The sequence below is a fragment of the Emys orbicularis genome, chromosome 1 (assembly GCF_028017835.1).
Source record: "Emys orbicularis isolate rEmyOrb1 chromosome 1, rEmyOrb1.hap1, whole genome shotgun sequence".
Classification (NCBI taxonomy): Eukaryota; Metazoa; Chordata; order Testudines; family Emydidae; genus Emys; species Emys orbicularis.
In genome coordinates this window covers 285499411-285526752 of record NC_088683.1, presented here as the reverse complement: position 1 = coordinate 285526752, position 27342 = coordinate 285499411, and the positions used below count along the sequence as shown (strand labels likewise).

General features: G+C 40.2%; 1 protein-coding gene across 1 annotated transcript in view; it reads right to left on the bottom strand.

The window, feature by feature from the left end:
• RBM26 (RNA binding motif protein 26) overlaps positions 1-26294 on the bottom strand; it is a 92808-nt gene extending 66514 nt beyond the window's left edge. Inside the window, exons 1-10 of the mRNA XM_065399715.1 lie at positions 26190-26294; positions 13736-13854; positions 9342-9478; positions 8298-8386; positions 7164-7381; positions 5649-5909; positions 3129-3368; positions 1739-1879; positions 1178-1318; positions 35-146 (exon numbers count right to left, since the gene is read on the bottom strand). Of these exons, the coding sequence (XP_065255787.1) occupies positions 35-146; positions 1178-1318; positions 1739-1879; positions 3129-3368; positions 5649-5909; positions 7164-7381; positions 8298-8386; positions 9342-9478; positions 13736-13854; positions 26190-26260 (1529 nt within the window). The 5' untranslated portion in view covers positions 26261-26294. The remainder of the gene's footprint in view (positions 1-34; positions 147-1177; positions 1319-1738; positions 1880-3128; positions 3369-5648; positions 5910-7163; positions 7382-8297; positions 8387-9341; positions 9479-13735; positions 13855-26189) is intronic.
• Positions 26295-27342: the final 1048 nt, after the last annotated feature.

Here is a 27342-nt window from a genome sequence, read left to right as displayed (position 1 = left end):
TAAACTAAACATAGTTTTAATGACGAGCACTCACTTGTCAAACCAAGCCTTCTTTGTAGGAATTCCTCCATCCCCTGCGCCAATTGATCTCTTCCTGGACTCAGAATCCACCACTATCCTCATACTATTTTTATTCTGAGGTTTTTCTGTATGTAAATGGGAGACTGTATTAATTTTTCATTTATATTTTCTGTGCATTTTGTTGTAGTAAGACTTTTGTTGTTCATAACTATTAACTGACTTCACCCTGATATTGCAAGATGCCTTTTGATTTTTAGAACATCATAACTGCTGTATTTGTTCAAACTAGTGATCTCAACTAATCCAGCACTCTGTTTAATTCCCATACTGACAATTAAAGAAAGATTTCATCCTGCCCATTCAGGAAGTTCCCTCCTAATCTCAGTTTATCACTGTATCATAAAGAACCTAATCTCATCTATATTGCCTCTATTAGAGAAATTTTTTTACAACAGCTAAGTGAGGCAGAAGGCATCTGCCACAGACTGGACCCATCCTGTTCACAGCATTCTGTGCACTGCTCTGATCCTGTCACTATTTTTGTAGGAGCCTATATTACATCATGAGGTAGCAGATGATTGGAGAAGGGGTTAATGGTAAATGGGGCACTACTGAGCACCAAAAAACTAGGCACTAGCGAGGGAACTTGCGACTATGGAAGAGGAGCCAGACTGGGAAGCCCCAACTCAACCCCACCCCAAATGTACAGATCTAAATTTGGATTGTATCCATCACCTCCCATTCTTTGTATTCCCTTGTCTTATTGGACTGTAAGATCTTTAGGGCTAGGATTGTGCATTCCTATGTGTGGCCAGGTACATAATAGTTTACTTGTTTTATTTGTTGTAAAATGCCAGAAAATTATCTGAATTTGTCTCGTGATGTATTAAGCGAACACTTATAACAGCCAAAAAATGTGAAACCTCTACATTATCTTAATAGGTTTCACTATACTAGTTTTCTTGAACCTTCAAAATAATGGATCAGTAACACTGAAGCCTAGATTATTCACAGTTGACCTATTTATAAACTGTTTTTTAGTAGAAAAACAGAAGGAGCTTTATAATATTGCTATGATTTCTAACATTATAACTCTATTTAGTGACCACTATTTGTATTGACACAAGAATACTAGTAAGAAAATATTTTGCAATACCTCTGGGGGGCAGATCCATATCACCTGATGTAAGTCCTATCAAATTAGGCCTTTGGGCATGCACTCTGTGTCTGTACATGGGCCTTGAAGTGTTCGTTATACTTGGAGCTTCAGGATTATAGGCATCTGTGTCATATGTTTCTGGTAATAAAGAAATTGTTTAGTTAAAATTACCTGCAGATATAAAAATCCAAGTTCTCAATGGCTTAATGCTTGCTAAGATTAATATGAGAAATGGAACAGTCAATTGTATAATTATAGCACTCTAGCAAATAGCCAAGTCAAAATTTTGTAAAATAGATTAAAATAGATTTAAAAAATTCTTCCCACCCTGACAACCTGAATGCAAAGTTTCAGGACAGAGTTAACATAAAAAGCAGGGGTTTCAAATTGATGTCACGTGATCTTCAGAGGTAAGAACCTATCCTCCCAAACAAAAGTATAATGTCTAGCATCACCATACGATTATATTAACAGTGAACGTTATTCTATTTTGCAAACACTGAATGCAGTAAATTTAGAAAGTTATTTCTGATTGTGGCCGAAGATTCAGTACTACACCTGTTGCAAAGAGAGAGGGTGGAGCAGGAGGTGGCTGGTGATGAATACCAGTTGTAACAACAGTAGGAACAGAACTGGTTGCTGAGTTTGGAGGAGCATCCATGCCAGCAGGTTGTAAAGGTGGAAGTGGAGGAGGTGGTCCTGTCAAACCAGAAATAAGGAAAAATATTGCATTAATATTTTTATCTGCTTGACAATGGACTCAGCTATCTAAAGTCCCAACTACATCTGCAAAGAAATATGTTTGAAAGAAGGGGTTAAGAACAATTCAAACATTCTATTGAATTGCATATAGTAACCTTAACTGCAATCAGTACCTCATACCTGTCAAAATAATTTTTGACTAGTCAAATTGTTATGTTCCATACAGACTACAGAAGCTTTATTTTACTGAATTTGTAAGATCTAATTTGTCTTCTCTCTCTTTTATACAACATAATGTTAGGAAGATTCAGTACATGAAGAAATACTGGGCTGGCAATGAATGTTTGGCCTTATGAACACTTGCAGAGGAACAAAATTTGAAAGTTTATTGAACTATTCACATTCTTTTCTCTGCTAGGTGGATTCTAACAGTTTAAGGTGCCAGTGAAGATGGTTGTAACATGATGTTGGCCCATCCACTCATTTTTAGTATTAAAAATTGGATCTGGCAAAGAGACACTCATCAAAAAAGGTATCTTTGAAAAAAGTGGAATCATTAAAAATTACACCATCAATTTAAAAGTTGAGACATTTTAAGAGTTTAAAATAATTTCAGGTACTAATTGTTCTTGAATAGTTCTACCAAATTACTGTGATTTGTACTTTGTTCTGTTTTTCTCTTATTCATCAACAGAGGGAAAGTCACAAAACCAATTCCCACTAAAATTAAAGAGAAACAGGCATCAAAATCTTCGGCAGCTTTGAAAAATCTCAGCCAAAGCACTTCCAAATGCACACTTCCCCCCTTCCCCTTTCCCATTCTATAATGTTGGGCATCCCTAGAAAAAATAGATTCAACATTTTTCAGACAAAAGTTTAATTTTTGAAGTTGCCTGTGTTCCTTTAACTTTGATAGTTCAAAGGAGTTAGCTCCATGTGTTGTGGATTCTAATGTTTTCTCAGAAGCTGGCCACTTGAGCTTTGGAGATCAAATGTTTCAGAGATAGTATCATTAGAGCCATTTTGAAATTAAAACAGTTTGCCATGAAGAGAATCCATTTTACCAATATTAACACACATATACTGCAGGACTCACAGGTTAAGATGTGCAAACCAGAGTCCTAAAAGCATTTTAGGAAAAAAAGCTACTGAAGGCCATTTTAATCTATTCAATACTGAATACAATTCAAGCAACATAAAAGGTATTTTAAATCTTAAGAAATTTTTTTTTTTTTTTTTTTTTTACCTGTAACAGGTGGAAGACTAGGTGGTAAAGGGCCTGGAGGTGGCACTGGTGGTCTAAGATTAACAGGTGGAGGACTTAAAATTGGTGGTGGGGGAGGAAGTCCAGGCGGAGGTGGTCCTTCAACAACAGGGGGCTGTGCTGGAAAAGGCAGGATGCCAGGAAGATTCACATCTTCCACAACTACTGGGTCACTTCCATGATCAAAGGGACACATGTCTCCTCTCATACAGAAACCCTTTTCTGAGAAATGAAAAGCACAATTAAATGTTACTAGCATTTAACAGCTGATGTTTGATCTTTAAGCAGATACTAAATATTCTCCACATAATGTAGCAGTTAGAAAGGTAAGACCTTTGCATAACAATATAGATTACTTAAAAATTAGGAAGTGAACATCTGGTCATTTAGCATGACTTCTACCTACTCTATTTACAAATAGGCTATGTTTGAGAAAGAGCCAATTTCTAACAAAGAGGCAAAAGAGGGGAACCTGGATGTTATGAAATAGTGTCAGGAATGAGCAAGTTCCAAATTTTTTAAGTATAATCATGGATTTTTCCATCATCAGCAAGTTCAATGCAAACTTTGTGGGGTTTTTTTTAGCTAAGTGCAGAAGAAACTGGTATTGACAAAACATCTCCTTTTGAAAATATTTAGTATCTAATTATTGACTACTCAACACTAGTCAATGGTCCAAGTATAAAAATATTTCTGTACTGCAATATTTATCCAAAAGTATCAACATTCTTTCTTGCACTTTACAATGTACATGCAAGAGAGTAATAAAATAATTTTTTTTTTTTTTTTTAAATAAGTAGTTAAAGCAATTTTCTTCTCTTTTTACTGGTAGATACAATGTTACTGGGTCTAGCAATATTCTCCATAAGTATTATAGGAACACCTGCTAAAACAGGTAATATCCACAGGTAAAATAAGAGATACAAGCTTTAATTCTTCTCCATCTTTTCCATTACCAGATAAGGGTAGAAAAGGATACAGTGGCCCGGCCTAGTTTCAGCGAGAATGATACAACAGAAACTGGAAAACTCAGTTAGTAGGATTTCTCTGTTTTACTAAAGTAGTTAGACTAGGGAGAAGAAATGTGTCTGGAAAAGTTAATAAGGGTGTCAATTAGATTCAAAGAGGCAGAAAAGCTGCTCCAGGTGGTAAGGGCAGTATAGCAGAACAATCTAAAGACTGAAGGAGGAGAGAGAAATGTAGGTAACAAGCATTAGAACAGAGAGGGAGACAACTCCAAGGAAGATTCTGAGACTGAGATCTTATATCAGGTTTTGAAATTGACAAAATACAGGATGATTTTAAGGATAGTTTTCAGACAATGATTAGGCTAGAATCTACTATATTTTCAGAAGACTGAACTTTGTAAAGTGATATCTAGGTGACCATAGAAAATGAAAAGAGAAAAAATTAGGTTTCAGCAATCGCAACTGATGAAGACGATACTTCAGAAATGAAAGTACACAAATTCATGCACCTGAGAAATGTGGATGTTGAGTAGGGGATCAAATCAAACTTCTAGGGCATAGTCCACACTAGAAAGGTATACCGGTATAGCTACACTGACAAACCCTCCTAGTTTAGAAGCAGTTTAGAGTTACAAAAGCACTTCTTTGCCAGGATAACTAAATCTACACTAAGGCTTTTACCAATATAAAAATGTTGCAAAACAGAATCACACCTATAACAGACATTACTATATCGGGAAAAGTTTTAAATGTAAACCTGACCTACATCCTCAACAGCTACTGCCAATGTGAGATCTGACATGAGAAAATAGCTGGGACTAGTGGAACTCTGGTAAAAATGCAATTCTTACTGGTTAAGAGGGTATCTGCTTTGGATCAATCTGACTCACTGAGACAAATGCCAACTGTGGCAGAAACATGGTTTGATACAGGCAGAAAGCGTGCAAAATGATTCAATAGTGTAGAAGATATAGATTTCAAGTATTGCCTGTATAAACACAGCACTTAGTAAGTTTTAAAAAAAGACAGTAGAGTGGTGCACCGAGAAGAAGAGCCTAAAATGTGAGGTTCGAGAAGGTCACTGCCAGTGAAAAAATTAATCCGATAGGTAAGAGTAAAACCAAGAGCACAAAATGTCCAAGAGTTCCGTGAACAGGATCATGCCATAAGGTGGTGATTATGCTCAAAACTATTAAATACAGAACTAGGTTTGAGGGTGATACGGAGTAAGAGAACTAAGGTAAAACAAGAGATCACCACCAATAAGTTCATGTAAAAGAGCAATGCCAGTAATGAGACAGGGACAGAAACTATGCTGGGAACAATCAATGAGGTTGGTTAAAGATAAGTGATTATAAAGGTAAGTTTAGCTTTTAAGAATTTTGCTAGAAAAAAAGATTGAAAATGAGATGTAGAAGGAGACTGCTTTTGGGGTGGGAGTGCTAAAAGAAGGGGGCAGTGCAGCTTGGAAGGGCAAAATTACATCAGTGACTGGCCACTATTGTTGCATATATGTTTAAGTATCTGAACTTACCATCATAGTCTCTGCAGCGTTTCTTTGGCAGTGGAGGTCTTCCATATGAGTTGTGGTCCAACTGTTCTTCATGGAACTCCGACCAACTTTCAGTAGTGTTATTACCATGATGAGTAGGAGCAATAACTGTAATAGTGCTACTCAGCGTAGGGACAGGGTAATGGCCAGATGAAATGTTTGTTACAGACGGAACTGGAGTATAATTGTTTTCTAATGGATCTGTTCTATCCAAATCATATTTTGGCTTTCCCAAATCTCTTTCTGCAAGAAAATAATATACTTGTTTAAAAGTAACAAAATGTCAAAGATCGTAAGCTCCAAAATTAGACCAACTGTTGGATTTGTATGTGTCTGTAAAATACATACAATTCTTTATATACTGTTTCTTTCTTCCCCACCCTTGGGGTGAGGGGGAGAAGAGGAAGAAAGAGGGAGGGAACAATTTCAATGTACTTTTGTAGTCAGGGAATAAATGCACCACCAACAGTCCAGCACTCGTGAGCAACTCTAACCTGTATATGATGCTAGAGAAAATAAATATAGAAAGTAAACACATAGTACTTTCAAACTTTCAAGGAATTATCAATCAGAAAAAATGTTAAAGTTATCAAAGCACCTTGTTAGGGTGCTTTAGATCTAAGATCATTATATAAAGTGATGAGGATACACACCATTAAATGGAGAATTTAATTGTCAGTTGGAGTGGGAGTTTTGTGCGCAAATACTGTAAGGTAGATCTTCGTGTAGAGCTTTATAAAGAGTAGGGCCCTAACAAATTCACGGACCATTTTGGTCAATTTCACGGCCAGAGGGTTTTAAAATTAGTCAGTTTCACGATTTCAGACATTGACATCTGACATTTCAGAGTGCTCTAACCGTGGGGGTCCCAACCCAAAATAGGATTAATGGGGGGGGGGAAGGGGGTGTTGAAAGTTGTTGTTGTGGGGCAGGGGGATGACACAGGATTGCCACCCTCACTTCTGTGCTGCCTTCAGAGCCCAGGTCTGAAGGCAGCAGCCACCAAGCTTCCTGAAGCTAGAGGAGGTTCCCAGAGATGGAGGTGGGTCCAAGATGCTGGGAGCACCTCAGCTGGAGGCTCCTAGCTGCTAGTCCCAACAGATTAACGCAGGGGCCCTGGCCAATTTGGGGGCCCCCAGAAAAATGGGCGCCTGTGCTCTGGCCAAAATTCCCAAACCTAGTGCCTAAAAATTAGGTTCCTAAATCCATTTAGGCACATAAATAAAAGTAACTTGAATTTCAAAGGTGCTGAACACCTCTAGCTCTCATTCACTTATACTGTATTTGTTGACGCACATCAGAGCTCTGAAAAAAATCAGGATACTTGGTGCCTAAAATAAGGATTATGAAACCTATCTTTAGGCACCCAAGTTTTAACATTTTGACCTACAGTCTTGTAGATAAGTTTATTAAGTAAAGAGCTGTTGTACTTCAAGATAAATATTGTTTTTCATACTGATCATCAACCCATATTTTTAAAGACTAACAAACACCTACCTCTGCTTCGTGTTCTACTTCTACTTCTGCTCCTGGTCCTGTCCCTATCCCGGTCCCGCAATCGTTCCTTACTCCAACTTCTGCTTCGACTCCTGCTGTAGCTCCGACTCCGCCCTCTTCTTCTGTTGTACCTGTCTCTATATGAATCCCTTCTAGGGGGGTTACGATCATAATCTCTCTTGCGAGAACGTTCATCTTTTTTTCTTTCCTCGCGGCTTCTAAATATTTGGGGAGTTAATCGTTATTTAAAAATAAGAACATTTTGAAAAGATAATTTAAAATGTAAACTCAAACCTTGTAAGGGCTACTAAAATCTCATCAAAAAACACACTCGAAGAACAGAATTTTTCCAGTATTTGTAAGTGCTTAAAACAGGAAAATGAAACATTGAAATTTTCTGCACTGTAATGTAAACCTGTAATAAGTGCAGGTATTAAAAAGCCCTGTTCCTAGAGAATACTGGCACATACACATCTGAAGCTGATGCTACATTTGTTATTGACTTTTGTGCAGTTCTGATTCATTTTGAATGCATGTCTCTAACAGAGTATGAAATCTTTAACCATCAGTCCTCCTTTCTTCCAAAAAGACCTGTTCAATCATCTGATTGTGTAATTTTTTGTTGTATAAAAGCCTACCACCATATCAAGAAAATGTGGGTAAAATATTGCTTTTGTGCCAGGACTTATTTTCCCAGTAGGGCATTTTCACCAAGGTAACAGCATCACAACAACTGAGAGATACTGAAGAGAATGATAGTGCTGTATTAAACAAAGTATTCAGATTACATTTCAAAATTAGATGGGTTATATGTTGTAATATAACCAACCATTTACACTTAACTCTGCTTTGTAAACATTTCTTAAATTGAGTTCTGATGATTTTTAGTTAATAAAAATCTGAACAGTCTTCATTGTTACTTGCAAACTGTACTTATCTCAAGTTTGCATATAAAAAAAGCAATCCACAAAAGAGCTTGCTTCACAAGTACTCTATTAACATTTAGAAGCATATCACTACAGAAAAATAAAACATTTGATATGTCAGCACTGCAAAAGAAAAAAACTTTCAAAATTTAAGCCAACATAATTGGTTCTTGATATAATGCAAGAGTCAAACTAAGTTTATAATTACCTAGTTTCTCGGTACCGAGAGCTTGACTGAGGAGGACTGTGATTTAGTCTTCTAGAAAACTTTTTTTCTCTCTCTTCCTCTTTAATTATCTGGATTTTAAAGTGTAAACAGGAAATCAAAGATAAGCACAACACATAGGGCTTTTTTAAACAGACATAACTAGAATAAAAGAATCTGAAATTCAGTTTTGGCTAAGTGAAGAGAGGCCTAACACTCAACTGGATGGCATCTCTGAAACATGATAACTTTTTAAGACTGTGCCCAATCTATTCCAAAATTTCAGGGAATGTTCTGAGCATCAATAGGAGAACCCTATTATTTTGATGACAGCTGGAAACTGGAACACCACCAGAAAAGCCTGACTTCCACAATGCCCATTTAGCGGAACATTGTGACACTCCATCCAGTTTATCTCCATACTTCAATCCCATTACTTGAAATGAGTCCAGAAATAACACTGCAGGTCAGGATTGAGGTGGTTGGACAGAGTTGGGAGGCACAGGGTTTGGGACTGGAATAGCGGGAACTGCTTCAGATCAGATGCTTATATTGAACAGGTTTAGGAGATCTGCCCTTTGACTGTGTCCACACTATGTCTGACTCAGGAGTAGCAAAGTTTTGCCTAGTCATAACTGTTATAAAATGGGTACTGTCAAAGGGAGAGACACCAAGGGAGGCAGGAGTGTTAGAGCTTAAGGTTTTGTTCCAGGTCAAAACAATTTTTTTGTGTGTGTTACTTTTTGATTTGCTATAAGTTTTTAAAAAATTCATTTTCAGGTCAACCCAAAATGAATTTTGGTTTCATTAGGGAATTAACAGCAAACCAAAAAACCAATTAGCACAGGTCTAGTGATGACTGGCTGACCTACCTTTGATGTCACAATGCTACTGCTCAGGCTCCTCTGCCTGCAGCACCAATTGGCACTGACAAGGGGAAGTTGTTGATAAGAAACTGATAAGGAGAAGCAGCGTGGAAGTATCTTGTAAAACTGCTACAGGTTCAGGGATAGAGACTGCACTGCAAAGTATGATTTAAATTCTTACCTCTTCCTTTTTTATGTCTTTTTCTTGGTGTTGAAAAAATTCAACTTTTAGGCTTCCTGATGATGGCTGCTCTGGCGGAGGTAGATAGCTCTTTGTATTCACAGCATCAAAAAGTTTTTCAACAAATATCTGGGTCTCTAAAGATTAAGGGAAAAACAAAGATACCAAGAATTCATGAATGAATTCCTCTAATATCTGACTATTTCAACCCTCTGCAGTCCATTTAAATATAATGCAACTCTTCCCCTTTGCTTACATTTACAAACCACTGAATACTAGTTAGAAGTACACCTCTACCCCGATATAACGCGACCCGATAAAACACGAATTCAGTTATAACGCAGTAAAGCAACGCTCCGGGGGGCGGGGCTGCGCACTCCGGCGGATAAAAGCAAGTTCGATATAACGCGGTTTCACCTATAATGCGGTAAGATTTTTTGGCTCCCGAGGACAGCGTTATACCAGGGTAGAGGTGTATTATGCTTTTATTGGCAATGAAAATAATGGATACTGATTAATCTTCCAAATATATAGCTCACCAGGAATTGTTTCATAACAGTATAAACTGCATTGTTGAAAGTTATTTAACTTAAATGGAGATAATTTATGTAGCAGACTGCTTTTTTTCCCTGCATTTAATTGCTAGAGAACATATTACTCTAAAATTCTGAACAATTTAGGCAGTGCAAATGTATTTAAAGATCAGTTTTGGATATCTTCCATTCCTGGACAACTAAGGGGCAAAGAAAATAGAATCAAGATCATGAAATATGGTTTTAATAGGACCATAGATACACATGGCACTTTAAATAAGGCACTGCAAAACATTTAGAGATGGTTTTTTCACCAGGGCATTTACTCCAATTAAAGACTTTAAAAAGTGGATCTTTAATACAACTGGTTTAAGAGCAGCGGCACAGGTGTAGCAAATAGAGCTGTAAACAGGGGAGTTTGAATGGTAGTTCTGTTGGAGAAGGGAGGAAACAAGCTTCTGGTCTTTAGGGGCAGTGAGTGAGTTTTTTGTGGGTGTAGTGTCTCTTTTTCTGCTTTGTGTGTATGGCTCCCCCCCTCCACCCCCCCTTGTTCATTTTGTCAAGGCTGGTAGGGAGCACTGTGCTGTGAGAGAAGCAGAGCCCTGATTAGGGGCGGGGCTTCCATGGTTAGGGGGCTTATAAAGGCAACCAAACAGTCAGCCAGTGGCTCAGGAGCAGTAAACAGATCTGTAAACAGGGGAGTCTGAGTGGGAGTTTGGGAATGAGGTGTATGTGGTGTTCTGGTTTTGTTTTGGTCTTTGATGGTTTTTATTTTTCCCCCTTGGCAGGAATTTAGTAAGGAAGGCTATGACAGGTACAGTGGCAGCAGTGGTAGTGACTGAAGCCATGGAAGAGACAACGAATATGACTGGATATGGAAGCTGCAGGATGTACATGATCCTAGAGCAGGTACTTGAAAAAAGCTTCGTTTGTATGAAGTGCTGCTTGATAGAACTCATGGAAGAGAAGACTCGAGGCTTGGAGACGCAGGTGGAAAGTATGATTGAGTTTTGAAGGGGGTTTTGAGTAATGATGGAGCAAAGGCAAGAGGAAAAGTCAAGACTAGCATGTGCAAACTGGACTGAAAAACTCAGAGGGGAGACTACTGGGTGAGGAAATTGGTCAGTGGAAGCATGTGACAACAAGAACCAGGCAAAGGAAAAGATCAATTAGTGAAGGAGAATAGAGCTCAGGAACAGGTTTGCTGAGTTGGATAATGAAGGAGGGGCACAGCAGGCTGCAACTGAAGGAAGGAGGGCAAGGAAGAAGAGTAGAACGGCTAGTCCTGTAAGAAAAAAAGAAGAGCCAATGGAGATACCCTGAATTCAGAGCCACAGGAGGATACAGGATGACCTGCAGAAGATTATAAGGGACAATAAAAGATAAGAAGACTTGCAGTCACAAAGAACAGGAGGAAGGCCAGCAAATCATGCCATCACTAGTCCAAGGTAGGTCTATGTCAGGGATCAGCAACCTTTGGCATGTGGCCCATCAGGGAAATGCACTGGCGGGCCAGGACGTTTTGTTTACCTGCAGCGTCCGCAGGTTCGTCCAATCGCAGCTCCAACTGGCCACGGTTCGCCGTTCCAGGCCAATGGGGGCTGCGGGAAGGAATATCTTACAAGAAGATCTGGATGATTTGTAAACTGGCGTAATAGAAATAGGATGAAGTTTAATAATGCGAAGTGCAAGGTCATGCATTTAGGGACTAACAACAAGAATTTTTGCTATAAGCTAGGGACTTATCAGTTGAAAGTAAGAGAGGAGGTGGTGTATTGGTTAATCACAGGATGACTATAAGCCGTCAAAGTGACGAGGCTATGAAAAAGGCTAATACGGTCTGAGGATGCATCAGGTGAGGTATTTCCAGTAGAGATATGGAAATGTTAATACCGTTATACAAGGCACTGGTGAGACCTCATCTGGAATACTGTGTGCAACTATGATCTCCCATGTTTAAGAAAGATGAATTCAAACTGGAACAGGTGCAGAGAAGGGCTACTAGGATGATCCAAGGAATGGAAAACCTACCTTACGAAAGGAGACTCAAAGAGCTTGGCTTGTTTAGCCCAACCAAAAGAAGGCTGAGGGAAGATATGATTGCTCTCTATAAATACTTCAGAGGGATAAATACCAGGGAAGGAGAGGAGTTATTTAAGTTAGGTGCCAATGTGGACACAAGAACTAACTTCTATAAACTGGCCATCAACAAGTTTAGGCTTGAAATTAGACAAGCCATCAGAGGAATGAAGTTCGGGGGGGGGTGGGGGTGGCAAAAAACTTAACTGGCTTCAAGACTGAGCTTCATAAGTTTATGGAGGGGAATGATGAGATTGTCTACAGTGGCATGTGGCCCACTGCCAACTGTCAGTAACAAAAATCCCGAACTGCTGGAGACGGAACACTAGATGTGGAGGGCTCTGAGTTACTACAGAGAATTCTTTCCCAGGTATCTGTCTGGCGGGTCTTACCCATATGCTCAGATTCTAACTGACAGCCATATTTGGGGTCAGGAAGGAATTTTCCCCAAGGTCAGACTGGCAGAGACCCTGGTGGTTTTTTGCCTTCCTCAGCAGCATGGGGCACAGGTCAAACTTGCAGGTTTAAACTAGTGTAAATGGTGAATTCTCTGTAACTTGGAGTCTTTAAACCATGATTTGAGGACTTCAGTAACTCAGCCAGAGGTTAGGAGTTCATTTCAGAAGTGGGTGAGGTTCTGTGGCCTGCAATGTGCAGGTCGCCAGACTAGATGATCATAACATTGAAGTTTATGAGTCAACATGGTGAAATTATTACCAAATGTTAGCAAGTATACAATCACTGAAGTCCATCTCCATATAAGATGGTCCATGGTACAAACATTTTGGAATGGAGTTTTAAAGATGACTTGTCAACTAACACAGCTAGCCTTGTATTCCTGCTATTTTTTTTTCCAAATCAGAAGTATTTTCGTAATAAGAGGGGGAGTAGGCAGTGTGCTTACGCTGCCAAACACACAATGGAAATATGATCCCCAAAATCATGTAATCTTCGTGATCAACCAGCCTACTTGGAAGCAATAATAGAAGGCTTATTGTTAATTGTACAGTAAGTACAATATGCCCTCATATTGTATACCAAAGAGGAAGACGTAGTCCCTACCCCAAAGATCTTACCTTCTAACTCATACAGCATACTGACAAAAGAATGGGTAAACAGAAGTCTGGTTTAAGGAGAGACTTTAACGGAGGCTAAAAGGTTGGCACATAAGTGTACAAAGGATGAAAACTTGGACAAATTAAAAGAACTGAAATGGGTGGATAAGATTGTCTCAGAGTTGCCCTCTGTAATCATGTCCTGAGAAGGAACAGAATTAAGGTTATTTGAGTGTCTTATAACGGCACTGCCATAATCAAAAATGTTTGTGTTTCTTTTAAATTTAAACGTAATGACTTGCTTGTATTTCCAAACTGTTTTAATTACTACAACCTTACCTCAATTTACCCTAAAATTAGTGATGTATGCTCTCAAGCTTATCTCAAGTTTAATTTTTGGGGGAAGGTAAAGGGACATATATTTCACACTCCCAAATATGTACTCAGTTCCAGTATATCTATTATGATAAAAAACTTTAGTGTCCTTATTTATATAGTTGGTGGAAAATTTAAGCTGTACCCAGGATATATATTATACTGATATCACACAATACTGCTGTTTTTTGTTAAATTTCATAGATTTTCTTCATGCAACTGAATTAACTGCACTTAACGAAGGCTCATAAAAAAGATAAATAGCAGTTAATCCTAAATTAAGCTGAGTACACAAACATCAATAAGCAAAGCAAATCACTGAAGTTTTATAGTCACAGCGAAGACTTCTTACCCTTTTGAAGAAATACATCCAGCTGATCAACACATAATGCCTTCAGCTCTTTCTCACTTTTATCCTTCTTTACCAAGGCAAGAACGTATTTAGCTAGGGCTGATGGATCTGCATCACATCTGTAAATAATTGATAAAAATATAGAATTCAGTAATGAAAAACTCAAGACTGCCCGAACCTGGCACAATACACACGTCTAGGGCTCAATTCTGCTGCTATTAAAGTCAATTAAACTTCCAATCAATTTCAATAGGTAATGATAAGATAAGATAACCCCACCAAAGTTATCTTAAAATATCTAATCTTTTGGATATTAGCAATTCATCTTCATCTACCTACGTTACACAAGAAGATAATATCATTTAACCTCCTTCACAGAAAAATGAAGTGAATGTATATTACATCTCTGCCACGCTTGTACTGATGCACAGTAGACAACAAATATTAATAACCATGTTGCAGTTCATCTCAAAACATAAGATTACAGCAGGAGATAATAATTTACACCTGATTAGTGTAAACTTTTCTGCGATATGCTGATATGAACTATAGCTGCTATTTCTACCTGCTCTACAAAACATAGACTGCCTCTCAGCATTGACCACAAACATTCTTTTGGACCTGTTGCCATCTAGATATCAGTGTTGAAGTGTTACTAAAGTGAAAAATAGTAATAGCATAATTAGGAAGGCAAAATGAATTGTAATGACAAGTAAAGGTTAATTTTGGGGGGTGAAATATGGATGCTATTGAAGTTAAAGGAAATTTTGCCATTGACTTCAATAGTGCCAGGATTTCACCCTTGATATCTAGTATCCTCTTCTTGATCCCTATACCAAAAGGGCTAAAAATGCTACAGAGAGAACACCTCCCACCCAACTGAGATCTTGGGTCAGTTAAGTAAAGGCATTGTGAAAAAAGTTCTATTCACTCCTCTTCAAATGTAAGGAAGACAGAAATGTTGTCTTGAGTAGCAAGTTAAAGCAGGAGAGATTCTTTGTATTCTAACATCCTTTAGTTCCATCACATTGCCAAAGGAGGATTGTTCCCTAGAGCAGAGGTTCTCAAACTGTAGACCACAAAGCTCTTGGTAGCAATGTGCAGAGTTAGTCAGTTAACATTGTACCAGATCTTTGTTTCCAGCTGCTAAATGGCCTTAAAAGAAACTAAAAACACAATAAACTCCCCTACTTTTTCATGTAGGAATTCCTGAAGTTGCCACAGGGAAAGTCAAATAGTGAATGGGAAGAGAGATGATCTGCATAATCACAAATGGGTAGAATGGGGCACCACAAGACTGTATTAAAATTATCTACATTATACATACAGTTGAGAACCCCTACCCTATATTTTCTAGCACTTTAGCTAGTCTTATTTTGTCATGTATTTGGTAACAGATTGAGTTGGCTAAAACTCTGTTTTCAAAACCCCTGTAAACAGTGTTCATACACCATTACTACATAAAGGCAAGTGCACCAACACATGGGAGAAATGAGGTGTTCAAGTGTGTTCAAGTTTCAATGAAAGCTCAAAATGCCAGAGGGGGGGAGGTTTCAAGGAAAAGCATTGAAGCACTGAGGCAAAAATAATCAAAAACATTAATGCAAAGGCTACAAAGGATAAAAGTTCAGGCCTTCAAGTAAAGCACTCAAAGGCCAGGTCTATACTAAATATGTTAGATTGATACAGCTACGTTGAAAGAGCCACACCCCGAGCAATGTTGGTAAGCTGACCTAACCTCCAGTGTAGATCAGCAGCAGCAGCGATCCCTCAATTTGAGAATGATCTCTACCACAGATTTACATATGGGTCCTGAGATGACTCAGGAGTTCAATCCTGGAAAACACAGATCCGCCCACTGTAGGTACAGACATTTCCTGGTCGGCCAGCTGCCTGCTGGGAGAAAGTTCTTTCTTTTTCCTTCCTTCTCTCTTTTCAGCTTCGAGGGCAGGACACTTCTCCTCAAAGCAGGCCACTGCCTGCTGGGAGGATGTGGTACCAGTGGGGTCAGTTGGTGGCTTGCTCCTCCCAGCTTGTGATATCCGCACACAATGTCCAGCCCAGCCAAGTCTCTACATCAGGTGGATTTTATATACATATTTTAGACTCAGCAAAAAAACCCCAAAAAAACAAAAAAACAGCTAATCTGTTTCCAAGAAGGAGGTTAGAGAACAATAAATTGTCAGTATTAAAAATTTATTTCAACTGTTTCTTTGACCTTCTGTACCATGCAACTGGTTGAAACAATAGTAAAGAGGAGAATTATCAGAGTAGGTTGTGAAAGAGTCAACACAGCTTCTGTAAAGGAAAATCATGCCTCACTAATCTATTACAATTCTCTGAAGGTGTCAACAAGCAGGTGAACAAGGGTGACCCAGTCAATGTAGGGTACTTGGACTTCCAGAAAACCTTAGACAAGGTCCCTCAACAAACGCTCTTAAGTAAATTAAGCAGTCATGGGATAAAAAGGAAGGTCCTCTCATAAGTAGGTAACAAAATGCAAAGTAATTCACATTGGAAAACATAATCCCAACTATATATATAAAATGATGGGGGGGTCTAAATTAGCTGTTACCACTCAAGAAAGAGATCTTGGAGTCATTGTGGATAGTTCTCTGAAAACATCCACTCAATGTGCAGCAGCAGTCAAGAAAGCTAACAGAATGTTGGGAATCATTAAGAAAGGGATAGATAATAAGACAGAAAATATCCTATTGCCTCTATATAAATCCATGGTACGGCCACATCTTGAATACTGCGTGCAGATGTGGTCACCCCATATCAAAAAAGATGCATTAGAATTGGAAAACAGGGAAGGGCAACAAAAAATATTAGGAGTATGGAACAGCTTCCATACAAGGAGAGACTAAAAAGACAGACTGTTCAGCTTGGAAAAGAGACAACTAATGGGGGATATGATATAGATCTATAAAATCATGGTGTGAAGAAAGTGAATAGGAAAGTGCTATTTACCTCTTCACAAAACACACAAAAAATGGGTCCCCAATGAAATTAATAGGCAACAGGTTTAAAACAAACATAAGGAAGTACTTCTTCACACAACACAGTCAACCTGTGAAACTAATTGCCAGGGAATGATGTGAAGGCCAAAAATATAACTGGGTTCAAAAAAGAGTTAGATAAGTTCATAGAAGATGGGTCCATCAATGGCTTATAGCCAAGATGGTCAGGGACGCAACCCCAGAGTCTGGGTGTCCCCTCTTGAATGCCAGAAGCTGGGACTGGATGACAAGGGGTGGCTCACTCAATAATTGCCATTCTGTTCATTCCCTCTGAACCACCTGGTACCGGCCACTGCCAGAAGATAGGATATTGGGCTACCGGTCTGACCCAGTACGGCAATTCTTACATATTTTTTTAAAATACAAGAACATGTTTTAAGATGCAAAACAATCTATGAGAAATTGTATATGATCACATAATTAGAATGTAATGTACTGTACATACATGAGGAGTGTTACGACTACACTCCCAATTAACTGTTATATTGCTGACTTAAGTGTTTCACTACGCAACTTTTTTATTGGTTTTGTTTATGAAATTTTCTTGGTTTTATTTAAATAAATAAAATACACATGCACCAAAAGAAGAAGCTTAAAGGGGAAGAGAGCAAAACTAGAAACTCAGTGTTTTTTAAATACATCAGAAGCAGGAAGCCTGCTAAACAACCAGTGGGGCCCCTGGACGATCGAGATACAAAAGGAGCATTTAAAAGACGATAAAGTAATTGCGGAGAAACTAAATGAATTCTTTGCTTTAGTCTTCACGGCTGAGAATGTTAGGGAGATTCCCAAACCTGAGCCATCCTTTGTAGGTGACAAATCTGAGGAATTGTCACAGATTGAAGTGTCACTAGAGGAGGTTTTGGAATTAATTGATAAACTTAACATTAACAAGTCACCGGGACCAGATGGCATTCACCCAAGAGTTCTGAAAGAACTCAAATGTGAAATTGTGGAACTATTAACTATGGTTTGTACCCTGTCCTTTAAATCAGCTTCTGTACCCAATGACTGGAAGATAGCTAATGTAACACCAATATTTAAAAAGGGCTCTAGAGGTGATCCCGGCAATTACAGACCGGTAAGTCTAACGTCAGTACCGAGCAAATTAGTTGAAACAATAGTAAAGAATAAAATTGTCAGACACATAGAAGAACATAAATTGTTGAGCAAAAGTCAACATGGTTTCTGTAAAGGGAAATTATGTCTTACTAATCTATTAGAGTTCTTTGAAGGGGTCAACAAACATGTGGACAAGGAGGATCCAGTGGACATAGTGTACTTAGATTTCCAGAAAGCCTTTGACAAGGTCTCTCACCAAAGGCTCTTACATAAAGTAAGTTGTCATGGGATAAGAGGGAAGATCCTTTCATGGATTGAGAACTGGTTAAAAGACAGGGAACAAAGGGTAGGAATAAATGGTAAATTTTCAGAATGGAGAGGGGTAACTAGTGGTGTTCCCCAAGGGTCAGTCCTAGGACCAATCCTATTCAACTTATTCATAAATGATCTGGAAAAAGGGGTAAACAGTGAGGTGGCAAAGTTTGCAGATGATACTAAACTGCTCAAGATAGTTAAAATATCTCACAAAACTAAGTGATTGGGCAACAAAATGGCAAATGAAATTTAATGTGGATAAATGTAAAGTAATGCACATTGGAAAAAATAACCCCAACTATACATATAATAAAATGGGGGGTAATTTAACTACAACTAATCACGAAAGAGATCTTGGAGTCATTGTGGATAGTTCTCTGAAGACATCCACGCAGTGTGCAGCGGCAATCAAAAAAGCAAACAGGATGTTAGGAATCATTCAAAAAGGGATAGAGAATAAGACGGAGAATATCTTATTGCCCTTATATAAATCCATGGTACGCCCACATCTTGAATGCTGCGTACAGATGTGGTGTCCTCATCTCAAAAAAGATATACTGGCATTAGAAAAGGTTCAGAGAAGGGCAACTAAAATGATTAGGGGTTTGGAACGGGTTCCATACCTAAAAAGGTTGAGAAACACTGAACTAAAACAAAACTTTTATAAAGATATCCAATCTTGATTTTAAAATGAATACATCAGAAAGGGACCAACATGTCTGGCAACCTCTGTTGGACTGGATACAGCAAACTGCAAACTTTCAGGAATCTAAGCCCCACAGCAAACAAACTATGAATATGTAGGCACCAAGACCCCATAGGAAGACCACCAGACTGTTGAGCCCCTCTAATGCATTCTTAAGGCAGGGTGTGAGGGAAGCAATTCAGGGAATTAGAGAGGACTGGCCAGTACGCAAGAAGGGTCAACAGCGATAAATGGTTCTGTTATAGAGATTCATTTAATAAAAATGGGCATGTTTAGTCTTGAAAAAAGAAAACTGAGGTGAAACTAATAAGAGTCTTCAAATATATTAAGGACTGTTATAAAGAGGACGGCAATCAATTGTTCTCCACGTCCACAGATGACAGGACAAGAAGTAATCACCTTAATCTGCAGCAAGGGAGATTTAGATTAGATATTAGGAAAAATTTCTAACCATAAAGATAGTTAAGCACTGGAATAGGCTTATAAGGGAGGCTGTAGAATCCCATCATTGGAGATTTAAGAACAGGTTGGACACCTGCCAGGGATGGTCTAGGTATACTTGGTCCTGCCTCAATGAAGGTGGCTGGAATAATGACCTCTTGAGGTCCCTTCCAGCCCCACATTTCTATAATTCTATGAAACATGCATCCATTAAAACAGTTATGCCAAGTCTAGATTATACTATTACAACAAAAGGGGATACAGTTGATGAACGTTTAAAGTTGTTACAGACAGTAACTACTCCTGGGGGAATTCCGTGCCAAAAAATTAAAAATAATGTGCTCAATATTTTAAAATTCTGCATGTTTTGTCAAAAAAATACAATAGAATCACACCAGTTTCAATTATTTTGATAATTTATTTCAAAATAGTTTTCTGCAGCTATCTCTGTAACAATACAGACTACAAAAAAGATTCAGGAAATGATTTTTGACAAACAGATTCCTTACTAAGCATATTAATACACAACTCTGAGTAATAATTCATTTAAACTACAATACAGAAAAGTATTTACTGCACCGCTCAGAAGCAGTGCAAAGGCTTTGGGGAGTCAGGGGTAAAGGAGGAGCTGAGGGAGAGCTAAGTAATTGTTTGGAAGGAGCCTGGGAGTGAACCTGGAAGGTGGTTGGGTGTGGGTGGAAGTATAGAACAGGTTTGTTTGGTTTTTTGGGGGGAGGAGGGGAGGCTTGAGCAGGGGATTGTTAGGGAGCTGGAGAGCCTCCCCCATGCAGATCCTAGCTGACCCTCTAGCCTCTCCCATTCAGTCAGGCACATCTACTCCTATCCCTGTGTGTCCGTGCACCCTTCCTTCTCCCCATCCCTATGTGTCTTTGCACTCCCATTCAGCCCCTGGCTCAAAGCTGTCACCCCACTAGCTCCTCTGCCCCTCTCTGTCCCCTCCCACTAGCCCTTCTGAACCCGTCTATGTGACACACACACACACACCCCAGCAGCCCCATGTGTCCCACTGTGTCCATTCCCCGCCACACACACACAGACACCCTCACCTGGTCCTGCGAACAAGGTGCTGTGAGGAAAGCAGCATCTGCTCCCTCCCTTTTCATAGCTGCCTGCTCCAACCCTTGGCCTGCTACCCCCTTTCTTCTGGTGCCACAGAAGCCCCTGGTGGGTGAAAGGTGTAATTGCAGCACCTCCACAGCAGAATCTATTTTCTGCAGGGGTAAAAAAAAAAAATCTGCAGGGGAGATTAATTCTGTACTTGCGCAGAATGAACAATGCACTGTTCTAATTCCTTTGTAACTTTATTTCTCAAGCAAATTTTTTCTAACCTGGCAAAGCATGGAGGGAGGCAAGGACACAGAAACTGACAATGTACATATCAAGCTGAAACATTTAAGCTACTATTTAAGTCATTACATGAAGAAAAGCCTGAAACATTTAGATGGAAAGAATGTTTTCTCAGTTTCCAGCTCAGACTGCAGCTGCTACCTGTAAAGGAGAGGGGGAATGGGTCACCATCAGCTTTTATCCTCACAGAACTGTCAACACCTCTGAATTCCACAGCCTGTGAGTACTATAGATCATCACTTCATTAAATTATTCATACCTAATGTAATCTCAGATTTGCCCAAGATTTGAATATATGAACATCAATAGTTTTCATCTGTTGGTCAAAATTTCTGCAGCCTCATTTTCCCCTTAACTTCATCTACCGGATTTTATTCTTGCAGCACTTAGGGAAACCTGTTATTAAGGTGCATTAGTAGGTGGTACAAAGTTCATTTTTAACAGGAGCTCTCAACTTTTATTTCATTAAGATCTCATGGAAATGGCAAAAACTAAAACCAGAATATAAACTTTGGATACTGTTTAAATTTAGGATGCTTTGATAAAAAACAAATTGATACAGCAAGAATAATAGGACTTCGAAAGCCACCTCTTGGGGCAATTTTTCACTGGATTATCTCACTTTCCTTGTACCTTTCTGCAAGAAATCTAACATTCTGGGACCTGCCCACCTGGCCACACTGTTGCTCCTTGTGCCAACTCCTAGAATTAGTTATACATAAGTAATGTTTGCTTACAAAATATTAAACTTTTTAGCCATCATGGAAAACATCTGCCAAACTGAACCTAATTTTCTTTTGACAACACAGCATGAACACTGTCATTCACTTAGGAAAGTAGGGGAAGAGACCGACGGATTCCTTCACCAAATACCCCTGTACTCTAGAGGTAACTTTTTAAAAATTCCAATGCAATTCACTCTCTTTATTATTGACTACGGTTAAGAACCTCAACTCAGGGGAAAAAAGCAACAGCTACTGAACAGTCCCCATTATTTTTTAAATTAGTCTTCTTAGCGTAGGCGCAACGTGCTTCAAGGTGGCCCATGATCAGAATTTGTCTGCTGGATGGATCATTAGTTTCCCCGACCCAGGCCAGGAACTGATGGGGAGTGTGACATGAATGCTGATTCATACCACATCAAAGAGGTTACATAAGAACCCAGGTCTCTCACATGAAAAAGCCAATCTTATCCCAGTGCACCAAATTTTCTTTCAAAGTCACTAAAGCAGTTTCAGTTAACCTACCTCTATAACCACTGTAAGTCCTACACTTTCCCAGAGCCAGTGATAGAATCTGGGGTTCCTGATCAGCAATATTCTACTGCTAACTACTAAATATTTGTGTAACACACTAGGAACGTGTGTCAATCTTCCCACAGTGGCTGGTCTACAAAGTGGCTCACTTGTCAGAGTATGTGTTATGCATACCACTCTGTGCCCAGTCCACAGAGGATGAGACTCCTGTGGTGGCTCTCAGCTTAAGAGTCTGGCTCTAACACACGGTAAAGATGCATACTTTTATCTTTGGCGATCATGGTTTCAAACCCCAGTTTCAGCCAAGATGACACCTGCAGATGTCCCACATTGGTACTTTGGAATGTAAGAGAGGTATGCATCATACTGGAAAAGTGTGGGGGCGGCGGCATATTGGTAGACCTGCTGGTGTAATGCAGGACCACCCAACCTGCTGCTGCAACCACTCTTAGTAGTATCCAATTTCCAGATATCCATGAGTGTGTTTTGGGATAAGAGCAATGATAGATTCCTTCACAAAGGTTCCCTCCAACTGACAAGTTATGTTGTCAATGCTCAAGTGCAGGGCTGTTCTTGTTGTGCTCACTTTCAGTAAACTTTTAAATGGGAATAAAGTGTTATAAACAAAGAATTTACTAAATCACTTCACAGCCACTCTCACTCTTTAGGAGGGGAAACTAGCAGTAGCTTCAGCAGTTTCTCCCTGATTCCCAAGTAGGTATAGCTCCCTTTTTCCTGATTCTAGAGAGCTGTCCACTGAGGTGCACAAAAGAGGTATATAAAACCAGGAAATTAACAAACAAAAACTATGTTGAATGGAAGTTAAGATTGCAGCATGACACACTCCAGTAAAGTCCAGTGTTAATGTAGAGTAATTTTCCAACGTTACAGGGTATGAGGCCTGGTCTACACTAAAAAGTTAGTTCAACCCTGCTACGTCACTCAGCAATGTGAAAAATCCACACACCTGAGCAATGTTAAGACAACCTAAGGCCCCGTGCCAGCATTAGGTCGACAGACAAATTTCTCTGCCAATCTGGCTACCGCCTCTTCGGCAGGTGGATTACCTACACTGAAGCACTACAGAGGCAAGTATAGACAAGCCTTGAGACAGTCAGATGTGCTGATCTGTTGCTAGTATTGATATAAATTCACTGTTTACATTAGAACAGGGGTAGGCAACCTATGGCATGCATGCTGATTTTCAGTGGCACTCTCACTGCCCGCCTGGGTCCTGGCCACCGGTCCGGGGGGCTCTGCATTTTAATTTAATTTTAAATGAAGCTTCTTAAACATTTTAAAAACCTTATTTACTTTACATACAACAATAGTTTAGTTATATATTATAGACTTATAGAAAGAGACCTTCTAAAAACGTTAAAATATATTACTGGCACGCGAAACCTTAAATTAGAGTGAACAAATGAAGACTCGGCACACCACTTCTGAAAGGTTGCAGACCCCTGCGTTACAATGTAAGTTTGATGAAGTTGGGGTACATCTCGCTTTTCAGTATCTATTAGAGATTGAAACGAAAGCTTTGTGGCATTTTAGAGTTAGTTGATAGTGTTAATTAATAGCATAGTAGGTAATACAAAGGTAGAAAGGATGCACAAGTCTTTCATTTTAAGATTGTCCAATCTTTTAATGTTTTGGGTGATATCCTGCCACAACCTTAACCGTCACTTAACAGTTGGCTTGCTAATTCTATTAAGCAACAGAGTGGGGCAGACCACAGCACTCACCTAATTTACAAATTTACAAAAGAGTTGGGACTGAGCAAGAATTTGAGTACAGTTAATTGAGAAAAGCTAGCAAAATAGAATTGGACGAGAGTAAAATGATGGAAAGACTGTTTAGAGACTAATGGTCAGAGTGCTTTGACAGATTCTTTGCCATGAAATGTTGTAAATAAAAGTATTATATATATTAGTTAGGAATGGTGTTTAAACAATTTGTTTTTTATTCTCTTTGTAGTAAGTAGTTACAATACCAAAATCCCATAGCACAGTGAAAGGAACACTTTCCATTTTTATAAGGCTATGCCCTTATGGCATATAAACTCTACTTTAATTCACATTTTGAACAGTAAACTTTTTCTATAAATCTGAATTAGCAACCCAAGTAAGCCTGCACAAAGATCCAAAACCAAAAGGAAAAAAAAAAAAAAACTAAATACCTGGGAGTCTTAAACCATGTACGGAGGAAAGTCAATGTGCCAACACAAGATTTTAATTAATTTTGATTTACAAGAAGGTAATTAAAACACGACATATTTATGCTATAAAAATTGCTTAGACCTTTGCTAAACCAGAACTTGGTTCTAGTGGATGTTAAACACTAATGATGAGATCCTCGCCTACACTTCAGCCCCTTTACAAAAAATGAATAGGTTGGAGTGGCATAAAGGGGCTTTAAAAGCCAGAGATATGGCCAGGGAGGAGACTCTCCTGCCACAGGAACCGCAAATGTCTGACCTAAGGTTGTCTTCTGAAGGCCCCTTTGCAAGCCCTGTGTAGGAGATATGCCAGGGACGGGGACACAGTATTTCCATTACAGAGACCAGGAGGTGCTGTAATTCATAAGCAGGTGGAGACAGGCTGCATTAACCACAGGATATGTTTGTACTACAGTTAGCTCCATTTATCTATGTCCAAGTTAATCCCCTCATTAGTCCAGTTTGAGTGAGAGCAGCCACACCGGGAAACAACACTGGAGCTGCTGTGTCCACATTGGCACTACACTCATTCATGTGTGACACTAAGACTTCTAGGAGGATATTCCATGGTACATTCTTTGCACTGCAATAAGCTGAGAGGCGCTATGAATTCTTCCCCAGTGAATTGTGGGACAACTTCTGTCCTTTCTGGGCACACAGAGGGAATTGCTGGAAGTCCTTTGTATTTGTGGATAATCCAAGCACTATATCCAGATGCACAGACACTCTTTTCTCAACCTGTGTATTATATGATTTTAGCATTAGCTTTAATAAAAATATTTCTTTTATTGGGTCACTTTCACTTGTACGGGCAGTGTTTAAGTGAAGATGTGCTACCCTGATGGAGAGCTTCTCCTGTAAGCGTAGTTGATCCACCACCATGAGAAGTGGTAGCTATGTTGATGGGAGAAGTGGGTGTGGATTTTTCACACCCCTGAGCAGCGTAGTTATACTGACATAAATCTGTAGTGTAGACATGTTCTAAGAGTTCCACCTTCATATTGCCTACAACACAGCCCAGGGCTATGGGGGATGGGTTTTGGGTTTTTTTTTTTTGGCTAGGATGACTCTAAAACTCGTTTGCACCATCTGAATTGGCAGCTCCACAGTTTTGGCATAACTAGATAGTCCTGTAGGTCTATCTAAGAGTGTGTCTTCATCGCAAAATTAACTTGAATTATAACTTGATTGCCTTTAACTTGAGTCCTTTCCATACACATAACCTCTTAATTACCATGTGGTGGTAATTTCAGTTCCGGTTGGATGGTTTGTCAGGGAGTACAGGCTAAAGCTTGAGGTAGCACAATTCAACAGCTGCTACCACGACTACATGTGTGTTGTGGACATAGAGTAGCCCCACTTGAGTGCCACTAGTCCTCAGATGACTTCCAGCAATTCCCTCTATGTGCATATAGGAAATATAATACAGTGCCTCATACTATAATTATGCACCATTTCTCCAGCAAAGCCTTTTGCCCCTTTTTTAGAAATGTTCACACACAAAATAACTCAAAGCTAGTTTTTAATCAATCCTAAATTAAAAATTAAGCTTCCTGAAAAACATAATTCAAAAATAAAAATAACAAATCTTAACTCCGGTGATACGTTTCTAATTATTTTCTACACTTAAGTTGCTGCCTGTGGTACACAACTACATGTCCTGCTAAAGAACTATCCTCCATCTACGAGCTTTCAGCCCACATCTCTTATACTTAGAACCCTTAAAACCCGCTGAGCATTTGTAAAAGCACAGAGGCTCAGCGGGGGGGATGGGGGTGTTTTAGGAGGTTTGTCCCAGTAATTCCCACAGGCTCTATAGGGGAGGGGTGCGGAGTGCTGCAGGGTTTACCCAGTTACCCCACGGGCTGTTATAGAGGGGATGTCACCCTGGTTACTCACACAGGCTCTGAAGAGAAAGGAAGGGTGTTATCCCAGGGGGTTACCCCGGTTACTCACAGGCTCTAGAGGGAGCGGTGTCCGGGGGGGGGGAGGATTGCCCCGTTACTCACACGGGCTCTAGGGGGGGGAGCGGTGTCCCGGGGGAGGGGTTACCCCGGTTACTCACATGGGCTCCAAGGTTTTGCTGAGCCAGGATTTCAGCGCCTCGAAGTTTTCTATGATCATTTTCGCCACCATCCAGAGCGGCCCGGGCCCCCGCCTCCCTGGCTGCAGCAGCGGCGGTTCTGCCCCGCCCGCAGGCCGGGTCCCGGCTCCTCCGCGCCCCTCGCCCGAGCTGCCTGCCCGGCTCTGTCTAGATCCCCCGGGACGGGACAGGGGCCCGACGCCGCGGAGGGCTCGGAACCCGGCGGGCCGCGCTCTGCGGGCCCCCGCTCTCGCCGCAGCCTCCCCGGGGAGCCCGGCGCAACAGCCCCGAAGATCCCGACCACAGGGGGAAAATCCCGGGCAAACGAAGGACCCGAGGACGGATCGTGGCTCCCAAACGCGCGGCCCCTGCCCCTCCCCCGTAGCCGCAACACGAACAGGTAAGATGGCGGCCCTGAAATGTCGCGAGAATATAAAAACCTCGCGAGGAAAGAGAGGGCGCTGGGATTGCAGAGGGGCGGGGCGAAAGTGAGGGAGACGAGCGGGAGCGGGAGCCGGAGCTGGCGTGTGGCGCTTCATGGGCCACGCAGGAAGAGAACGGGAGGGGCGGTTGAATTTCATTGGTGTCACGCGCTGGGACTGGGGTCTAGCTGCCCAGCCCCTAGGGGGCTCAGATCACAAGAGTGAAATATCAGGACACATTGGGCGAATGGGGCGAGGGGAGAGGACGACAATGACAGACACAGGTGCACAGAGCCATGAGAGGGGGCCCTAGGAAGCTGCGAGAGGGGTTGTACAGCCCCTGCTGCAGCCCGCACCACAAGCCACAGGGCAAGGACACCTATTGAATTCCATGAGAATTTTGCATGTGAATTGATGTACCTAGTTCTGAGATTATAAAGCCAGAAGGGATCCGGCGATCACCTGGTCTCACTGCCTGTATAGCACAGACATAGAACTTTCCCAAAATAATTCCTAGAGGATAGCTTTTAGAAAAAGCTTTTAGAAAAACACCATGACCCTTAGTATATTGTTAATCGTTAATTACTCTTACCATTGAAAAGGTATGCCTTATATCCAGTCTGAATTTGTCTAGCTGCAACTTCCAACCGTTGGCTCATGCTCTACTTTTCTCTGCTAGACTGAAGTGCCCATTATTAACTATTTGTTCCCCA